The sequence below is a fragment of the Macaca nemestrina genome, chromosome 15 (genome assembly GCF_043159975.1).
Source record: "Macaca nemestrina isolate mMacNem1 chromosome 15, mMacNem.hap1, whole genome shotgun sequence".
Lineage (NCBI taxonomy): Eukaryota > Metazoa > Chordata > Mammalia > Primates > Cercopithecidae > Macaca > Macaca nemestrina.
Window position 1 is genome coordinate 114,770,452 of NC_092139.1, and position 18,176 is coordinate 114,788,627.

The 18,176-nt window shown below is 49.1% G+C and overlaps 1 protein-coding gene across 8 annotated transcripts in view; it reads left to right on the forward strand.

The window, feature by feature from the left end:
- The window catches only part of LOC105489792 (TBC1 domain family member 22A), a 414,387-nt gene that overhangs the window by 266,594 nt on the left and 129,617 nt on the right, over positions 1-18,176 (forward strand). For 6 of the 8 annotated variants that reach the window (XM_071080767.1, XM_071080770.1, XM_071080771.1 and 3 more), the window contains one exon: positions 15,639-15,766. The exons of the other annotated variants lie outside the window; for them this stretch is intronic. In XM_071080767.1, coding sequence (XP_070936868.1) covers positions 15,639-15,766 — 128 coding nt within the window. The remainder of the gene's footprint in view (positions 1-15,638; positions 15,767-18,176) is intronic. 8 annotated transcript variants of the gene reach the window in all.

Below are 18,176 nucleotides of genomic sequence, written 5' to 3' on the forward strand. Positions count from 1 at the left end.
CCCACCTGTTGCCTGCAACTCTGAGCAGGGAACCTGGCAGAACTCCACCTGTCGCCTGGAGCCCCGAGCAGGGAACCTAGCAGAACCCCACCTGTCGCCTGGAGCCCTGAGCAGGGAACCTAGCAGAACCCCACCTGTCGCCTGGAGCCCTGAGCAGGGAACCTAGCAGAACCCCACCTGTCACCTGGAGCCGTAAGCAGGGAACCTGGCAGAACCCCACCTGTTGCCTGGAACTCTGAGCAGGGAACCTGGCAGAACTCCACCTGTCACCTGGAGCCCCGAGCAGGGAACCTGGCAGAAGCCCATGTGTCACCTGGAGCCCGGAGCAGAGACTCTAGCAGAACCCCACCTGTAGCCTGGGCCCATAGAAACTGTGACCCATACAGACTCATAAATATATGTTGTTTTAAGCTGCTAAGTTTGTGGTCATTGGTTACAGAGCAACAGAAAACTAATAAAATGAACAAAGGGCAAATAATCCCACAGAGTCCCTGTCTCCCTCCCGCTCCAGCGCTGGGATTCAGGGCCTGCTCACTTCGATGCTGCTCTGACATTCCTGGGTCAGGAACTGCCGCCTGCTTGCCACCCTGCCTACTGTTGGCAGGCGCTGCTGGCTGTGGCAAGTGTAGACAGGACTGAGTGTCTTGTAGTGAGGGTCTCAGAAGGGTCCCACCACCCCTTCCCCTCCACAGGCTGGGCATTTTCCCTCAAATAGAGAAAAGAATACAATCAGGATTAAAAGAAAAATCACAGCCCCACAGTTTGTTTAAACTTGATCAGGGAAATGAGCACCAAATGTTGGAAATTTTTCCTATTTCCAGTCAACATTGATGTTGATGATCTCCAAACAAAGACGCCTTCAGGTTTGGTGACAGCCTGTACACCCAATGTTCTAGTTCATGTTTTCAGGGAGCAGACTCACTCTACTGCTTGAATCAACTGAAAGCTGGAAAAAATATGTGAAACGGTGGTTTTTAATATACAGGACATAAGGCAGCCGGGCCATCCCTGGGAGGGAGGAAGAGTGCGGGGTGAGCTCCGTGATTGCCCGAACGCATTGCCTGGAGAGAGTCTTCGGAGCATGGTGTGGGGAGGCATGTGTGGGTCTCCCCGGGTTTAGATAGAGCGGGGAGTCTGGGGAAGCCATGGCAGCTGGGGTTCTTAGGGCTGAGGCTGGGGGAGGAGAAAGCAACTCAGAGAACCAAAGTTCTGCAGGGGTTCCTTTCAGGTATGAAGCTGAGTACTGATCAATACATAGAGGTGAGGATGGGGAAGAACCGCTTGAAATGATGAGAGAGAACAAGCCTCGGAGCCCTTACAGGGTGGAAATTGTGTCTGTTCCCCAAAGCCAGAACGGAAACCTTTAGAAGTCCCCGGCATCAGGCAGGGAACTTAGAAGGGTTTTCCCTCAGTAGTGGTAGTATAGAAACCTAACCTAAATACTACTCTGGCCCAAAGCTTAAAAACAGGATCCTACACAGTTAGTCTGTTCCCAAATGACTTAATTGCATCCTAGCAAAAATTCAAAGATATTTATAGGACTACAAAATTACCAGGTGCCCAACAAGGTAAAAGTCACAATATCTAGCTTTCAAAGGCATTGTCAGGCGTGCACAGAAACGGAAAATATTGCAGATAATGAGAGCAAAAGTCCATCAAAACTGACCCAGAAATGGCACAGATGTTAGACTCGTTAGTTAGGCAGAGTCATTAAAGCAGGTATTATAACTGTGTTTCATATGTTAAAAATCTGGAGAAATAAAGACATGGAAGTAAAGACATGGAAGATATAAAAATGATCCACATTGAACTTACAGAGAGGAAATACCATGTCTTAAATGAAAAGCATACTGTGTGGGATTATCAGCAGATTAGACTTTATACAAGAAAAGATTCGTGAACCTGCCAGCACTGCAATAGAAACTATTCAAAATGAAAGAGAAAAAAACGAACAGAGTCAGTGAACTGTGGGGCATTTTATTTGTTTTTTTTTTGTTTGTTTGTATGTTTTTTTGAGACGGAGTCTCGCTCTGTCGCCCAGGCTGGAGTGCAGTGGCCGGATTTCAGCTCACTGCAAGCTCCGCCTCCCGGGTTTACGCCATTCTCCTGCCTCAGCCTCCTGAGTAGCTGGGACTACAGGAGCCCGCCACCTCGCCCGGCTAGTTTTTTTTTCGTATTTTTAGTAGAGACGGGGTTTCACCGGGTTAGCCAGGATGGTCTCGATCTCCTGACCTCGTGATCCGCCCGTCTCGGCCTCCCAAAGTGCTGGGATTACAGGCTTGAGCCACCGCGCCCGGCCGAACTGTGGGACATTTTAAATAGCTTTATGTATGTGTAGTCTGTGGTCCACTAAAGGGAGGAAACAGAAAAAACATTGGAAGAAATAATACTTAATTAAAAAAAATTGTATGGAAACTGTAAACCTGTAGAATTGAGGATGTGAATGAATGCCAAACGAGCAGAAAACATGAAGAAAACCAGTCCAAGGCACGTCATAATCCAGTCGCCCGAAACTACTAATATAAAGAAAACATCAGAAGCATCCAGAGAAGAGACACCCTGCATCACAAAGGTAAGCCTGACAGCAGAAATCTCATTGGAAGCATCGAGCCCAGAGACAAGGGAACAGCCTATTTGGACTATTCAAAGCACCACAAACCAGAGAAACCTGTTAACCAGCAAAAGCATCTTTCAGAAATGGAGGCGAAATCCGTGCTGTTTCAGACATATAAAAGCTAAAGGAATTTGTCACCAGGACACCGGGATACCTGCATGACAAGCAATAGGTAAACTTGGAGGTGGAAGGAACATGGTCCTAGATGACCAGGTGGACCTGCACAAAGATTGAGGAGTGCCCAGACTGGCAACTCTAGGAATGCATTGAAACCCTTTTTCTAGTTACTGAAGTATCTTCAGAAACAATCAGATGGTTAAAGCAAACACAGTAACAGTGTACTGTGGGTTTTCTAACACACTCTGCAGTGTGATGAAGATGGCAGGAGCACAGGCACCGGCAGGGAGAGATGGAAGTAGATCGTGATAAGGCCCTCACGCTGTGCTGCCTGTGAAGCCGGGTAATCGTATCTGGCGGGAAACTGTGGTAAGGCAAGGACACATACCGTAAGCCCTACAGCCGCCGCTAACATCACCAGATAGAGCTATGGCTAATAAGCTAACACAGGAGATAAAGTAGATTATATAAAATACTCAATTAATATAATAGAAGGCTAGAAAAAGGAAAAGTGGAACAGAGAACAGATGGGACAGTTGGGCCACAAATAGTGGTATGACAGGTTCTAACTCGGCCGTGTCAGTAAGTGTGTTCAATGCAAATGATCTAAACACTTCAATTAAAAGGCAGATCTTGTCAGATTGGATTAAAATCAACACCCAACTATGTCCTTCACACGAGGGTTCTTTGGACTGAGGGTGGGAGAGGAGAAAGCAACTCAGAACCAAAGCTCTGCAGGGGTTCCTTTCAGGTATTAAGCTGAATATAGTTTCCATACTTTGGGGCATGGTAGCTCAAACCCATAGCCCCAGCACTTTGGGAGACTGATGTAGGAGGATTACTTGAGCCTAGCAGTTTGGGACCAGCTTGGGCAACATAAAGCAATCCCGTCTCTTTTTAAAAAAAATTAGCTGGGCATAGTGTAGTGGCAGACATGTGCCTGTGGGCCTAGCCATGTGGGAGGCTGAGGCGGGAGGATTGCTTGAGCCCAGGAAGTCAAGGCTGCAGTGAGCCGTGATCATGCTGCAGCCTGGGTGACAGAGCAACACCCTGTCCCCTGTTTCAAAATAAAAAAAGAAAAAAAAAAAAAAGCCCACAAATATGAAGACACAAATAGTTTAAATATAAAATGATGGGAAAAGATATTTCATGCTAACACCAATCTAAAGAAAACGGTAATGTCTATATTAATGGCAAACAGATTTCAGAATATACTATCAAGTATCAAGAGGATCATTTCATGATAGAGTGGGTCAGTTAATCAATTGGACATGATTTTAAGTGTTTATGCATCTAATAAGACTGTATCAAAATATACAGCAAAATCAGATAAAAATGCAACAAGAAATGGACAGAGACACAGTCACAGAAGGAGATTTCGATCTCTTCTTTTCAGTAAGTGATAGAACAAGTAGAAAATCAGGATATATGAAGCTTGTCAACAAACTTGACTTAATTAATTTTTATGGAAAATTCCAAGAGTGCACATTTTTTTTAATTCGGCACATGCAACATTTACCGAGATAGACCATGTGTTGGGCCATTAGAAAAGTCTCAATAAATCTTAAAGGATTCAAGAAAGATGAAGTACTTCTTGTGTTCTCTGAGCACAATGAAATTAAATTAGCAATAATTAGTAAGATACCTGGGAAATCCTAAATATTTCTAAATGAATTAACACACTTTCAAGTAATCCATGGATCGTACAAGAAACAAAAGGGAAATGAGAAGGTATTTTGAAGTGAATGACAATAAAATCCAACATTTCAAAATTTGTGGGATGCAAAAGAGCAGTACTTAGAAATGTATAGTACTTCCCTTACAGGGAAACCTAGAGCACCAAGCAGTACTTAGAGGTAAACGTATAGTATTGAGTGTGTGAGAAGAGGCTGTGCTTGGAGGGAAACGTATAGTACTGAGTGAGTGAGAATAGGCTGTGCTTTGAGGGAAATGTATAGTACTGAGTGTGTGAGAAGAGGCCGTGCTTAGAAACGTATAGTACTGAGTGTGTGAGAAGAGGCTGTACTTGGAGGGAAACGTATAGCATAGAGTGCATGGCAAGACGGCCGTGCTTAGAGGGAATCATATAGTATTGAGTGTGTGAGAAGATGGCAGTACTTAGAGGGAAACGTGTAGTACTATAGAGAAGTGCAGACTGGTATCCATCGTGAACATAAATGTAAGGATCCTGAACAGATTTTAGTAAATCACATCCAGCAATACACATCCTGATGATGTAGGGTTTATCCTAGAATGTGAGGTTGATTTTCAGTCAGTGTAATTCATTTTTATTAATATATTTAAAAAGAAGAATAAACCCATAAAAATCATCTCTATATATGCAGAAAAAGCATTTGACACAATCCAGTATCCACTCCCAATGAAAACTCTCAGTAAACAAGAATAGAAAGGAACTTTTGAAGCTGGATAAAGAGCATGTTCCATGTTTAAACCTATAGCTGACATTATAGGGAAGGGTGTCAATGGAAAGCTTTACCCCCAAATCAGAAACATGGGACAGTGTTCCTTCCTTCCACTTCTGTCCGGTATGTGTGCTGGAGATTCTGGTGGCAGAAAGACAAAAACGTACTTTCATTTATTCGTACATACATACAAGCGTAAGTGGCATCCAGACCAAAAAGGAAGAAGTAAAACTCTCTGCTTTTGCAGACAACATGATCATCTTTTTTGAAAGTCTAATGGCATTTACAAAAAAGCTACTAGAAAGAATAAGAGTTTATTTAGCAAAGGTTCAGGATACAAGATTTACATACAAATTTTTTTTTTTTTTTTTTTTTGAGACAGAGTCTTGCTCCATTGCCCATGCTGGAGTGCAGTGGCACGATCTCGACTCACTGCAAGCTCCAGCCTCCTGGGTTCACGCCATTCTCCTGCCTCAGCCTCCTGAGTAGCTGGGACTACAGGTGCCCGCCAGCATGCACGGCTAATTTTTTGTATATTTAGTAGAGACGGGGTTTCACCGTGTCAGCCAGGATGGTCTCGATCTCTTGACCTCGTGATCCACTCGCCTCGGCCTCCCAAAGTGGTGTTTTTATATACTCACAGTAAGAAATGAGAAATTGAAATTGAATGAACAATACAATTTATAATAGCATGAAAACATGAAATATTTAGTGAAAACACTATGATAAAATATGTAATAGGCCCGTACACTGAAAACTACAAAACAATGCAGAGAGAAATTAAAGATGACCTAATCACGTTTAGAGATCAGAAGACTCAAGAGTATTAAATGTCAGCTCTCACCAAACTGATCGTACATTCTACTCAGTTGCAATCAAGATCCCAACATGCTTTTCTATAGAAATTGACAAGCTGATTTTTAAATTCATATGGAAATACAAAGTCCTTAGAATGCCTAAAACAACACAAAGATGAACAAAGTTGAAGGACTTTGTTCACTGTTTTCTTTTTTTTTGTTCACATTAGCCGATTTCAAGAATTATAAAGCTTCAGTAATCAAGACAGCATGGTGCTGCCATTGAGATAGACAAAGAGATCAATGGAATAGAAGACAGTGCTGAGAAACGGAACCGTGCATATGTGCACAATTATTTCCAAAAAGGTACAAAAGAAATTCAGTGGCAAAGCATCTATTTGTTATGCATATAATCGTTACATATGTTGGGCAAATGAAGAAGTTCCAATTGAAAATTCACGTCGGAGGAAGAAGTTTGAATTCATACTTTGTGCCACGTTAAAAACTTACCTCAAAATGAATCAGAGACCTATGTTTTGTTTAGTTTTTTAAATTTCTTTTTATTTAACTTTTTATTTCTATAGGTTTTTGGTGAACCGGTGGTATTTGGTTACGTGAGTAAGTTCTTTAGTGGTGATTGGTGAGATTTTGGTGCAACCATCTCCCGAGTGGTATATACTGAACCCAGTTCGTGGTTGTTTATCCCTCACCAGCTTCCCACCCTTTTCCCCTGAGTCCCCAATGTCCATTGCGTCGTTGTCATGCCTTTGAATCCCATGGCTTAGCCTGGTGGGGGTGGGAGACTAGTCTTCTAAGTGAAGTAACTCGGAGACCTATGTTTGAAACCTAAAGCTGTAAAACTTCCGCAAGGAAACACAGAGCATCTGTGTGTGACCTCAAGCTAGGCACACAAGATTTCTGGGAATAATGGCCGAACCCTCAGACATTAAAGATAGCTTGGACAAATAAATCAGACTTTACCAAAATTAGAATCTGCTCTTCAGATGATGCTGTTCTGTTAATATAATGAAAAGACAAGCTAAAGACTGGGCGAGCCTTCCAGAAGTGCGGGTTGTGACAGAGCCTAGGGCCAGGCCCGCCTTCTAGACTCTCCCTGTCTTGTCCAGCCCACTCCTCTTCCCTGGGCAGCTGTCGAACTGCGGGTTCCCTGGCCATGGAGTGTAGTCAGGGCCCCTGGAGCTTCAGGCACCCCGGGAAGTGGCTCTGTCACCTGCATTTTTAAAGGAAGTAAATCAGACTTTCTGTTGCCTCCTCCTATGAAAATGACCCTGCTTTGGAGGGGTTTGCTGAGTAGCTCACAAGCACATCTGTGAAGTGAAAATGATTTAATACCTCGTTGCTTCAATTCCATGTAGCTCTAGAAGAAGTTGTATTTTAGATTATGTTGCTGTCAAAAAAATAGACCTCAATACCTCTCTAGAGATGAAAAGATTGCGTGTTGTGGTGTCAGATAAACACCATTTCTTTCAACCTGCCAGGAGGCTTTATTTCATTCTGCGCTCGTGTTTGCTGAGGTTCTGAGAGTGAGTGGTTGCGTTCCTGTCCCTCGGTCCCTGTCCCTCACGGCCCAGGAATGAACCTAGTGTGACCTCTTTCTGGGGTTGTGCTGGCAGCCACTTCGGTCTCGCTTGCCTGTGCATGCTTAGCTGTGTCTTGGGTCTGACATGTCTTCAACCCCGTCCTTGTGTTGAGTGTGTGAGAAGACAGTTGTGTGGCACGACTTTGACATTAAATTGAATGGTGGAGAAGTTATCTTGAGGGAATGTGTTTGCAGTTTGGCCTCTGCCTTGCAGTCTGGTTGGATCTCAGCCCTCAGGGCCATTTGGTGATGGTGGGAGCATTCTGTTTGCCCCCAAATGTGGGACACCACCGCACGATCCTGATGCTAACGTCACAGAGTTGGTGTCAGACTCTACAAGCTAAGGGCTCAGTCCTCAACAAGACCACCCTCGCTTCAGATGCCAGCCGCACCTCAGTGGTCCGCAGGCCACCTGCATCTCTGCCCAACTGGCTGTAAATTCAGTGGTGTCCATGACTTGCTCAGGTTTGATTATTCATTAGAATGGCTCATGGGACTCAAGAAAGTCAGTGATTATGATTCCAGTTTTATGTACAGGTTGGGAGGACCAGCCAAATGTGGAGAAGCATGGGACGAAATCTGCAAGAGTCCCGGGGACGCAGCGCTTCCATACCCCTCCCCACGGGACCAGGGGACGCAGCGCCTCCATACCCCTCCCCACGGGGCCAGGGGACGCAGCGCCGCCATACCCCTCCCCACGGGGCCAGGGGACGCAGCGCCGCCATACCCCTCCCCACGGGGCCAGGGGACGCAGCGCCGCCATACCCCTCCCCACGGGGCCAGGGGACGCAGCGCCGCCATACCCCTCCCCACGGGGCCAGGGTGCTAGCTCTCCTGCCATAGCCATGTGTTCACCAACAAGAAAGCCCCTCAGAGCTTGGTTCATTGCGGTTCATTGCATTGGCCAGATGACTGAAGGGTGCCAAGCTCGGTGCCCAAGCTCCCTCCTCCTTCCTCCCTTCCCCTCACCCAGGCTCACCTGACTCTACAACCTGAGGCCTTAATGTGCTCACTGGTGTCCAGCCCAGACTCGGCTGCTGCCCAGAGGAGACCTGCCAGCAGCCTGGATCTTGGCCAGGGCTCCTGGCTGCCGCTGCTGGGGCAGGGATGGCAGGAGCCCTGCCTGTTTGCCTGTAGGGATTTGCCAGTGAGTGTCCCGTGCCGGGAAAGTGGAGTTGTGGGTCCATGATTCTGCTGCTCTTCCTCGAGCCCCATCTCTCTCCCCTGTTCCCTTCCAGCTCAGGCCTGCTGTCCCGTCGGAGGCCTTGGTGAGCGGCCACAGTGCTCTGTCTTGAGCTGTCAGCCCCTGACTGCTTCCCCCACAGAGTGGGCTGGGCCGGGGCTGCTGCTCATCCTGGGTCTGAACTCTTCCCTCCTTCTGCCCACCCTTGGAGTGAGTGGCTCTTGGTGTTCTGGCTGGTGAGTGTGACTGGACCCTGCTTGTTGGGGACCTGGCTTTTCTAGCTGTCCGCAACGTCAGCCAAATGCAAATGAGAAAGGAGGTGGACTCAGAGCGACGGGCCTCTTGGTGCGGAGGGGCCCTGCTCACTGTCAGTGGCTCTTGCTTTTGTTCTTTTTTATCTTTTAACCGATTAGAGAATTGAAATCTTCCCCCAAAATCAAAGCCTATTCATGGCTGTCCCAGCCAAAGCGTGATGTATTTGTGTCTGTTTTCGGCTTTGCGCAGGGGGTCGAAAGTTTTCTTTGTCAGGTGTCTGAGTGTGAGCAATTGTGCTGCTCCTCGGGCCATAAATCTGCGTAGTGTCTGGTCCTGCATAAACAGTGTGTTTTTCATGCCAAGTCAATGGGATACATGTTTTTTCCTTTTTAGCATAAATCCTGGGACACAATGTGTTTGCATAATTTATTTTTATTTTTAATCAAGAAGACAAGATGTTTCAGCAGAATTTTCGGTCTGTGGATCTGCTGTTTAAAGTGCTGAGAAAAGTGTTCAACAAATATTGTGGTTGTTTCTCCAGCTTGCCAATATGACACATCTCTTCCTGGGGACTTTACAACAATAACATTGCCTTGCCCTGCCACATAAGGGCTTTATGGAAGAACCTTTTCCGCCTGAAATATGACAATAATTACACCTGCCTGCTCATTCACTGTAGATATACTCTTATTTCCAGTGAAATGGAAATTTCAAATTCAGAATTATTGCCAACCAAATTACCTTTATCAGTGAAAGAGCATCTGCTTGCAATTACTTATAAAATAAGAAAAATGAATCCTTTCCGCGTGTGCATTTGCAGCTTTGATGTGTATAAATTGGAAGTAATGCCTGGAGTTTAGCAGCCCATCCTTCACCGTGCCCAGATGGGAGGAGGCTCACCTGCTGGGGATGCACGTCCAGGGTGTGAGGCCCTGGCTGGCTGCGCCCGCCCCCTTCATGACCCGCTGCCAGAGAAGGCATGGAATCGTGGTAGGTGACCACTTCCGTGTGAAGAAGGACGCTGCCCGGTGCCTTCGGGTTGGATGTCCCATGGGCTTCAGAATCAAGCCGGCTTAGCCAGGCTGTGTTGGGTGACCCAGCATAGCACTCGCCATGGAGTCCCTCGCTGTGGCCCCCACGGCCTCGTGCTGTACCTGCCGTCACCTCCGGGTGGGCGTGGATTTTGCCCTATCGCTCCTTTCAGGAGTTCAAGCTCCTGTGTCAGGCCGAAGGCACTCAGGACTCAGAGGGCTTGTGATTTGGATGCAGTGCACAGCTTTGTTTTTGCTGTTTGCTGCAGGCTGCTGAGTCCCCGGCGGGCAGAAATAGGCCTTGTCTTCCTAGTAGCTTTGCTTTCAGAGGCAGCCCTGGGAAGTGGAGCCCCCTGGTAAATCTTTCCTTAAGGAACCAATGAAAGAGAAGCCTCTTGTCCTGGAATGGCCTTGCCTGTGCTCTCGTGAGGTTAACACTGTGTCCGGTTTTCTGGTTAATTCCTCGTGACTGGGTGTTCTTGCAGATGTCCTGGGCTTTGCCCTGAGGAGGGTGGGTGGCTGTGCCCAGGGTGCAGGTGCCCAGAGACGCAAGGGTGGGTCCGTGCTTTGCTCTGGCGGGGTCATTTCGAGGGGACAGAGCGGGGCAATCCTCAGGCCCATTTTGACTCGGCCGCCTCGTTGTGTGCACCTTTGGACAGGTCCCCTCACCTACCTCACCTCAGAGGTGCGGGGCCGGGGTCCCCAGGGTCAGGGTGTGAGATGCGTGTCCCCCTTCAGGAGCTGTGCAGTGGGAGTTCTGCGCAGGTCAGCTGGCCGTTGTGCTCTGGCCGGAATGGGCTCCTTCTCCTCAAGTCAGCATCCCTCAGGGAGGGGCTGGGGTCTTGGTGGTCTCTGTGCTTTCCACCCCGCAGTCCCTGCAAGTGGGTTAATTTGTACTCTGTTTAGTTACCACAATGACAGGTGTTCCAGAAATATTGATATGTGTTTAAACTTTCAAGTCTGTTTCTTGCCGGTTTGTGTTGGAAAGGTGTTGCCTTCCCCAAGTGGTCAGCTTCATGGAAGCTCATTGAAGAATGACCTTTGTTGAGTAAAAAAATGTGCAAAAGAGCCTTGTTGAGTAAATGGAGTCATTTTCTAAATAGCTGGTTTTACCTGTTCATGAGACTGGAATTCCACTTGTCAGTGCGCTGGGGCAGCAGAGGCTGGTAGCAGCCTGGGCGGACTTCCGCCCTCCGAGGGGCACGGGCAGAGGTCAGGCCTGGCTGGTGGAGCCCCCTCAGGGCTTCGTAGAACTTTCTATTGGTTTAGTTTTGTAGCTGCAGATTAACTTCAGGTTAGAAATGATTCTGGAAGTTCTTTGAGAAGAACGTCATGTTCTAGGGTGTGGCTGGAAAACTCCTCGCTGTTGCCGTGTTGAGAAATAGAAGAGGAGGACGGCCGGGCTGGGAATGTGTCGGTCTTCCAGTTACCTGTTTGCTCTCTGTACTCATTCGTTCATCACAGTCACCTGACAGACACTCACAGACACTCAGTCGTGTGTACTGGGGGCCAGGGAAACAAAGACGACACAGACCTGGACCCACACCTGACCGGCTCACACCCCAGAGTGGGCAGGCGCCCTGAGTGCTTATGCCCCTTTCGTGATAAATGCGTCCATAGAGGTGTGTATAGAACCAAGAAGAGGGGAAGACTCACAGCGTGGGGTGTTTCTGGAAGCATCTAGAAGTTTTGACGTCCAGGTAGCCTCGCACTGGGCAGAGACAGGGGCCCTGGTGGAAGGCTGCCATGAGGGTGAGACCGGGACACGGGGAAGCCTGCATGGTGGCCTGGGTGTTGTTGGTCACCTGGTGCCACTGCAGGAGGCACGGCGTTGCAGGGGAGGGCAGCGGTGAAGGCTGAGGAGGGAGTGGGGGTCTGGTGCCTTTCTTAGGCACTCTAACTTCATTCTGGGGGCCAGTGTTTCTTCATCTGTGGGCCATTTGTGGGGATCCTGAGACACCTCCTGGCACCCCCTTTGGTCTCTCCGTCCCCCAATGAGCAGCTGTGAGGTTAAATTCTGCCGGGGCTGCGGCCTCAGGGGCCCCCTGGCCGCACTGCTTTGTTTCCTCCACTCGCCCTGCTGCCCTTTACTTACGAGACTGTGGGAACCATTTCTTGGTAGTGAAATTAGTTTTATTTTTAAAATAAATGTCTTTAATAAAGCACCAGCGGATTAGAAGGAAGCTGTTAAGTGAGCAACATGCTGGCGCCGCCTCTGGACCTGCACTGTAGCCCTCCCCTCCCTCGGCGTGGAGCTCCTGGAGCGGGTGCCTGAGCCACTGGGACCCGACCTTCCTGTCTCTGGGAGCCTGCATGGTGCCACATCCTTGTGTGAACTGCCCTCTGAGGTGTTCCCAGTGCGGAGGTGTCACTGGCACGTCAGCATCTTCTCCAGAGTCTCTGACATCCCACCTGGAAGAGTCTGATTGAGAGAGTCGAGATGAGAATCTGTATTTTAACAGCTCCTGTGGTGATGAGGATGAAGAGGAGGGGGAGGAGGAAGATGAAGACACGATGATGTCCAGCCCCGTTTGGGAATCCCTGAGGTCACTGCCAAGCCCACTGCACCCTGGCGTCAGGCCCTCCTCGTCCCCAAAGCAGGCCCATGCGTTCCCTGTCCCTCAGCTACTCTGGGCCTGGCTCCTCAAACGTTTCTAGCCCAACACCTTTCAGAAGTGCTCCACAGCGGGGGAGGCAATCCCTGGCCTACGTGCTGGGGACTTTGGACGATGGAGCTCGAACAGGCCCAGTGCAGAGATGAAATTTCATTGAAATCGCGATTTTATCCTAACAACTCATGATGATAATTGACTTTATGGCGTATTATGCATTGGTTTTGGTTTCAATACACAAATAACATTTTCAGTCGCTCAGAGTAAACTGTCCTTGCTGCTTGCGTGTGACCCTCTTTGCTTGCAGCCGACTGTGGCACTGATGCGTCAGGCTCCCCGAGTCATCAGGCACCTGCGTTCCCAGCCACTCATCCACCCAAATGTTCCACCTCTGAAGCTCTCGTGGGGGCAGGGGAGACAGGTGGGCTTGCTAATGAAGACGTGTGGGCATCTATGGCTAAGTGTGTGTGGTGTGCGCCAGACCTCTTCATAAAGCAAAAAGCAGACCAAACCCCCGCTGTAGCAACTGAGTGTCTGAGCAGATGCCATCTGGAGGAGCCGCCCTGCAGGCTGCTCTGCTGCCAGGGACCCCCACCCCCGCCTGCCTCCTGGTCCTGCCTGGCCTGCTTGTACCTGCTCTCTGCAGGCCTGGAGCTCTTGGTGCTCGAGTTTGTTACTGCAGAGGCAGCGCACAGCGGTGTGTGTGTTTGTGGGTGCCTCTGGGTCCAGGCAGCCTCCTGGAGGGCATTCCTTTGGGCCGTGGGCAAGGCAGTCCAGTCTCCCTGGTGACTTCCCCCCAGGCTGGTCCCTGGGGCTCAGAGGGGAGCCCTTGCTGTTCTGCTCCGACAAGTTGTGCAGTTTCCGCAGTTAATTATTCATGTCCTGTTGGAATGAAAGGGAAGCCCAATAGCTCACACAACAGTCCGTTCTCTTTTCTTTTCTTTTATGGGAGAAAAACACAGGGTCTCCCTGTCCCATCCAGGATGGAGTGCAGTGGCGTAATCTCGGCTCACTGCAGCCTCGAACTCCTAGACTCGAGCAATCCTCCTGCCTCAGCCTTCTGAGTAGCTGGGACTACACATGCACGCCACCACGTTTTTCATGTTTTTGTAGAAACAGGGTCTCACTTTGTTGCCCAGGTGGATCTCAAACTCCTGGCTTCAAGCAACCTTCCCACCTCAGCCTCCCAAAGAGCTGGGATTACAGCTATTGTGCCTGGCCACATTCTCTTATCTTTCCACAGGAAAATAATTTCCATAATGAAATCCAAATATGATGTCCTATATCCTCCTCATCCCCCAGATTCTAGGCCTATATAAAATAAATCAAATCCTACTTCCAAAAAACATTCTTTAGCTATCTGAAAATAACTATAATCGCAAGTCTCTTTTAACGAAGCACAATAATTAATTATTCACTGTCGTGTTGGAATGGAGCGTGTGTTGCTGTGTCTACCCCACAGTGTGAACCAAAGCCTCGTCCTGCAGGCATCCCCGACACCCAGCCCTACAGGAGCCCTGCCCCAGCACGTTTGCTGTGGTCAGCTGAGGACAGCAGTGGTTTAGGGGAGGAGGGCGACAGTGAGGACAGAGACAGCAAAGGGACCAGCTCCCATCACAGCAGGGTCCCATCATGAGACCAGAGCTGCCCATGCTTTTCTAGGGCCAGCCTAGTGGCGCCTGCTTAGAAACCAGCCACTGTCCTTAGGTGAGGGCAGCTCCCAGTCCTGTGGCCCTGAAGTCCAGGCCGGCACTCGCGTGTCCTGGCAGAGCTCCTGGTCCGTCAGGTGGAGGGCATTGCAGGATGGACCCTCCTGTTCCTCTTCCCCCTGCTTCTCGCTTGTTGCTGAAATATTGCAAGTTACCAGGGACTTGAGTAAAACAAACCAGTAAACAGAACAGTAGCTTTTCTCTGGCATTTGTTTATATGCCGTTTCTAGAACTTTCTTTGAGGGAATGGCGATCCCTGTGAAGTGTTTCCGGGTCACTTCTCAGGACAAGCCAGGGTCAGGTAAGCGTGGCGAGAAGGAAGGTGTAACTTGGAAGTAGGGTAAGGAAGTGAGCTGCAAAAAGAAGGCTCTCAGCTGCCCTCGGGTGCACCCGCATTTTAAAAACCAAGGATCCACTATCCGGCTCAGTTGGGCAATAATTAGTAATGATTGTTTGTTTTTATAAAGCAGTAACCGTTCTTCTAGGCCCTTTAGAGTAGGACTTCATGGACAGAACATTGGAAAGAGGAGCATAGGCACCATGATTGCCGGGATTTTGCCTCCAGGAGTGACACCTCCAGGACTCTGCAGGGGATGAGGCAGGGAGCACAGAGTCTGAGCTCAGGCTGCAAATCTGCCGCCCACTGCAGCTTGATGAGAGGGGAGCTCCTGGGGCTGGTGCGGACGTGTGCTTCTGGGAGCGATGCTTGGTAAAGCCTGCCTCTTTCCAGAGGCCCAGCTGTCTTCAGGGGTGTCCCCATCCTGGAATCGAGGGGTGCCCTCCACCTGGCCTGCAGGCCTCATGTCCCACTTGCTCACTCAACAGTCGGGTCCAGGCATAGGTGGAGCATTTCCCTGGACAAGATTGGGCCCCTCTTGAGGAGCTGGCAAGCTCATCTCTCTCTCTCTAAGCTCCCCCGGGACACCAGCCTGGGTCTGTGGAGCTTGTGTGGGGCGGGGAAAGAGTGTCTATCTGTGGAGCCCCACGGTGTGGGTGTCAACCCAAGCCCCCTCCCCCCATCTTCCTGGGTGTTAGGGCGTGACGCGCCCAGACGTGGCCATGATTATAATCATCACATCGGCAGCACCATCAGCTTTCACTTTCCTGTAGGAAGAGAGAGCCGTAGTCTCCCGTTAATAGAATTAGTTCTTTGCTCCTTAGGGGTTGTTGCTTGGGATTCCCTGTTGGAGTGGGGTTGTGGGGCGGGCACAGGGCCTTGGGGGCACCAGTGACCTGGCTGCCAGTGCCTCCAGAGGGCACCCCTGACAGCCTTGGGGCCTGTGTTTGTTTTGTGCAGAGCAAGTGCACCGGCACCTGGACCAGCACGAGGTGAGATACCTGCAGTTTGCCTTCCGCTGGATGAACAACCTGCTGATGAGGGAGGTGCCCCTGCGTTGCACCATCCGCCTGTGGGACACCTACCAGGTGAGCTCTCCTTCCGCCCTCCGCCACGGGGGTGCCAGGAGCCGGGCCGCTTCCTGTCGCCTTCTGCCCTGGGCCTGTGTGCTGCGTTCGATTGTGCCCTCAAAACGCTCTCTCCATTGCAATGTGGTCTTTAAAAAGTATACTCCTGGCCGGGCACGGTGGCTCACGCCTGTAATCTTAGCACTTTGGGAGGCCAAGGTGGGTGGATTGCCTGAGCTCAGGAGTTCAAGACCAATCATGGGCAACATGGCGAAACCCCGTCTCTACTAAAAACACAAAAAATTAGCTGGGCGTGGTGGCACACGCCTGTATTCTTAGTTACTCAGAGGCTGAGGCATGAGAATTGCTTGAACCTGGGAGGCAGAGGTTGCAGGGAGCCGAGATTGCACCACTGCACTCCAGCCTGGGTGGCAGAGTGAGACTCCATCTGAAAAAATAAATAAGTAAAAATAAAAAGTGTATTCCTGGCATGTTTTTTATCTGAGGAGATGTAAAACAGGGAAAAGAACTTCAGGCCGTTCTCTTTGTGGCTGAGTTTCATTCTGCCTGCACGGTGACAGCAGCCTTGAACGCGCTGGGAAGTTACATTCTGAGCAGTGTGCTAGGAGGATGCCAGGGATGCCGGTGACTCTGCTGTGAGTTTGAGCCGCATCTGCCAAAAAACTCACGCTTGGGACTCACACCTTGTCTATATTTTGAGTTACGTCTAATAAAGATTTTTTAAAAATCACAGATTCAGTGTGCTATGAAATTTTCTACTCTTCACCAGTTCTGATGAAATTCAGTTCTTCAGGAGATTGAGTTTTCTGGAACAAGCCACTTCTGTTCCCTTGAGTGTCCCATCACTTCTTCTAGCACCTTTTCATTTTGTTTGAGATGTTTGCTGAAGCAGAGGCGGTGCTGTGGGGGGTTTCTGCGCCAGCCTTTCATCATCGGTTACAAATAGCAGGCACCATTATGTGGGATCGGGAATCCAATCTCTACAGAGCGCGAAAGAAAGACGCGTATGGCTGGTTTTCATCCCGGCACCTCAAGAGCCAGGCTTTCTACTGCAGTGAGCACAGCCCTTCGTGCGCTGTGTGTTCGGGCTTTGCAGGGGGCAGCCGCCCTTGGAGGTTGATGCTGGGCGTTTCTCGAAAGGAGAGCTCTAGGCGGGAGGCTTTTTCTGAGGCTGCTTCGGTCCCAGGCACTGCTTCGGGTCCCAACTTTGGTGCCTTGCCCGTGGAGGTGGGGAGGGCTGGGGGTCCCAGAGCTGCTAGGAAGGGCCTGGGGGGTCTTTCTGACCAGCTGCTCCCCACAGGGCCTCAGGCTAGATGCATTCTTCCCACAGAACGGGGTGCCTGCTGGGCCTCCGTGCTGTCCAGTCTCCTATTCTGAGCCTGTTTTCGTATGAGTCCTCTAGAACGATGCCCCAGAGCTTTGTTCCTGACGCCGGTTGCTGGTCAGTGTGCCCCTTGGTGGCTGTGAGTGTGTCGTGACTCGGAAGGCCTGCATTTTGACTTTGCTTTTCCTTCATGCCGCTTGTCTGGTCTAATGATCTCACTACGGAAATTATCACCAGTCAGCAGCCTGTCATTCGTGTCTGCGACTTGGGTTTTGCTCTTCGAAGTGTTTGGCAGCTACAGAGTTTCTGGCCAGCAGCATTTGCTGGGACATAAAGCCTTACCTTGGGCTGTTTGGTTAAAGTAGCTGTCAGTCTAGTGCTATTGATCAGCTCTCTGTAATATTACAGGAAACAAAACTTAATATCCTGTAAATTGCAAATGCTCTCCATTTTTGTGATTGGTTAGGTTGTTTGAGATCCAGACTTCCCTCATTAAACACAGAGCTCCTTGTAATACTGTCCCCATTATGAATAAATTAGTTATTAAGTCAGTCGCATTTTTGAGGAGCCAGAAAATGGATCGGCTTGCCCACGGTTCTGCACCACCTCCCTAAAACTCCTAATAGGTATTAAAACTTTAAGCACAATTGTGGCATCTTTATTGAGTTAATTTTCTTGAAATTAAATTTTGTCATGAATTGACTCATTTGTACCAGGGACTCATTCTCGAACTGACAGTACCCTGGTTATAAAACCTCTTCATATCTTAAAAATTGGGGATATTTCTATTTTACAGGGCCAAGTAACCATGAAATTGTATTGCATCTTTTGGCAATGAAAATACATAGTAATCATAGGAAAGCAATCGGGTGATTACTCTCCCCTAAACTGGGGTGTTTATTAGCTGAGCCATTACAGGTTTCAGTTACTCTTTAACCCCTTACAAGGTAGCTTAAAATCCTCTTGGGACATGTGTCAATAAAAGGTTGTTTATAAGCACCTATACTGTCCCAGGCCCTGAAATAGATAGTTCATAAAAACGAATGGGCCGGGTGCGGTGGCTCAAGTCTGTAATCCCAGCACTTT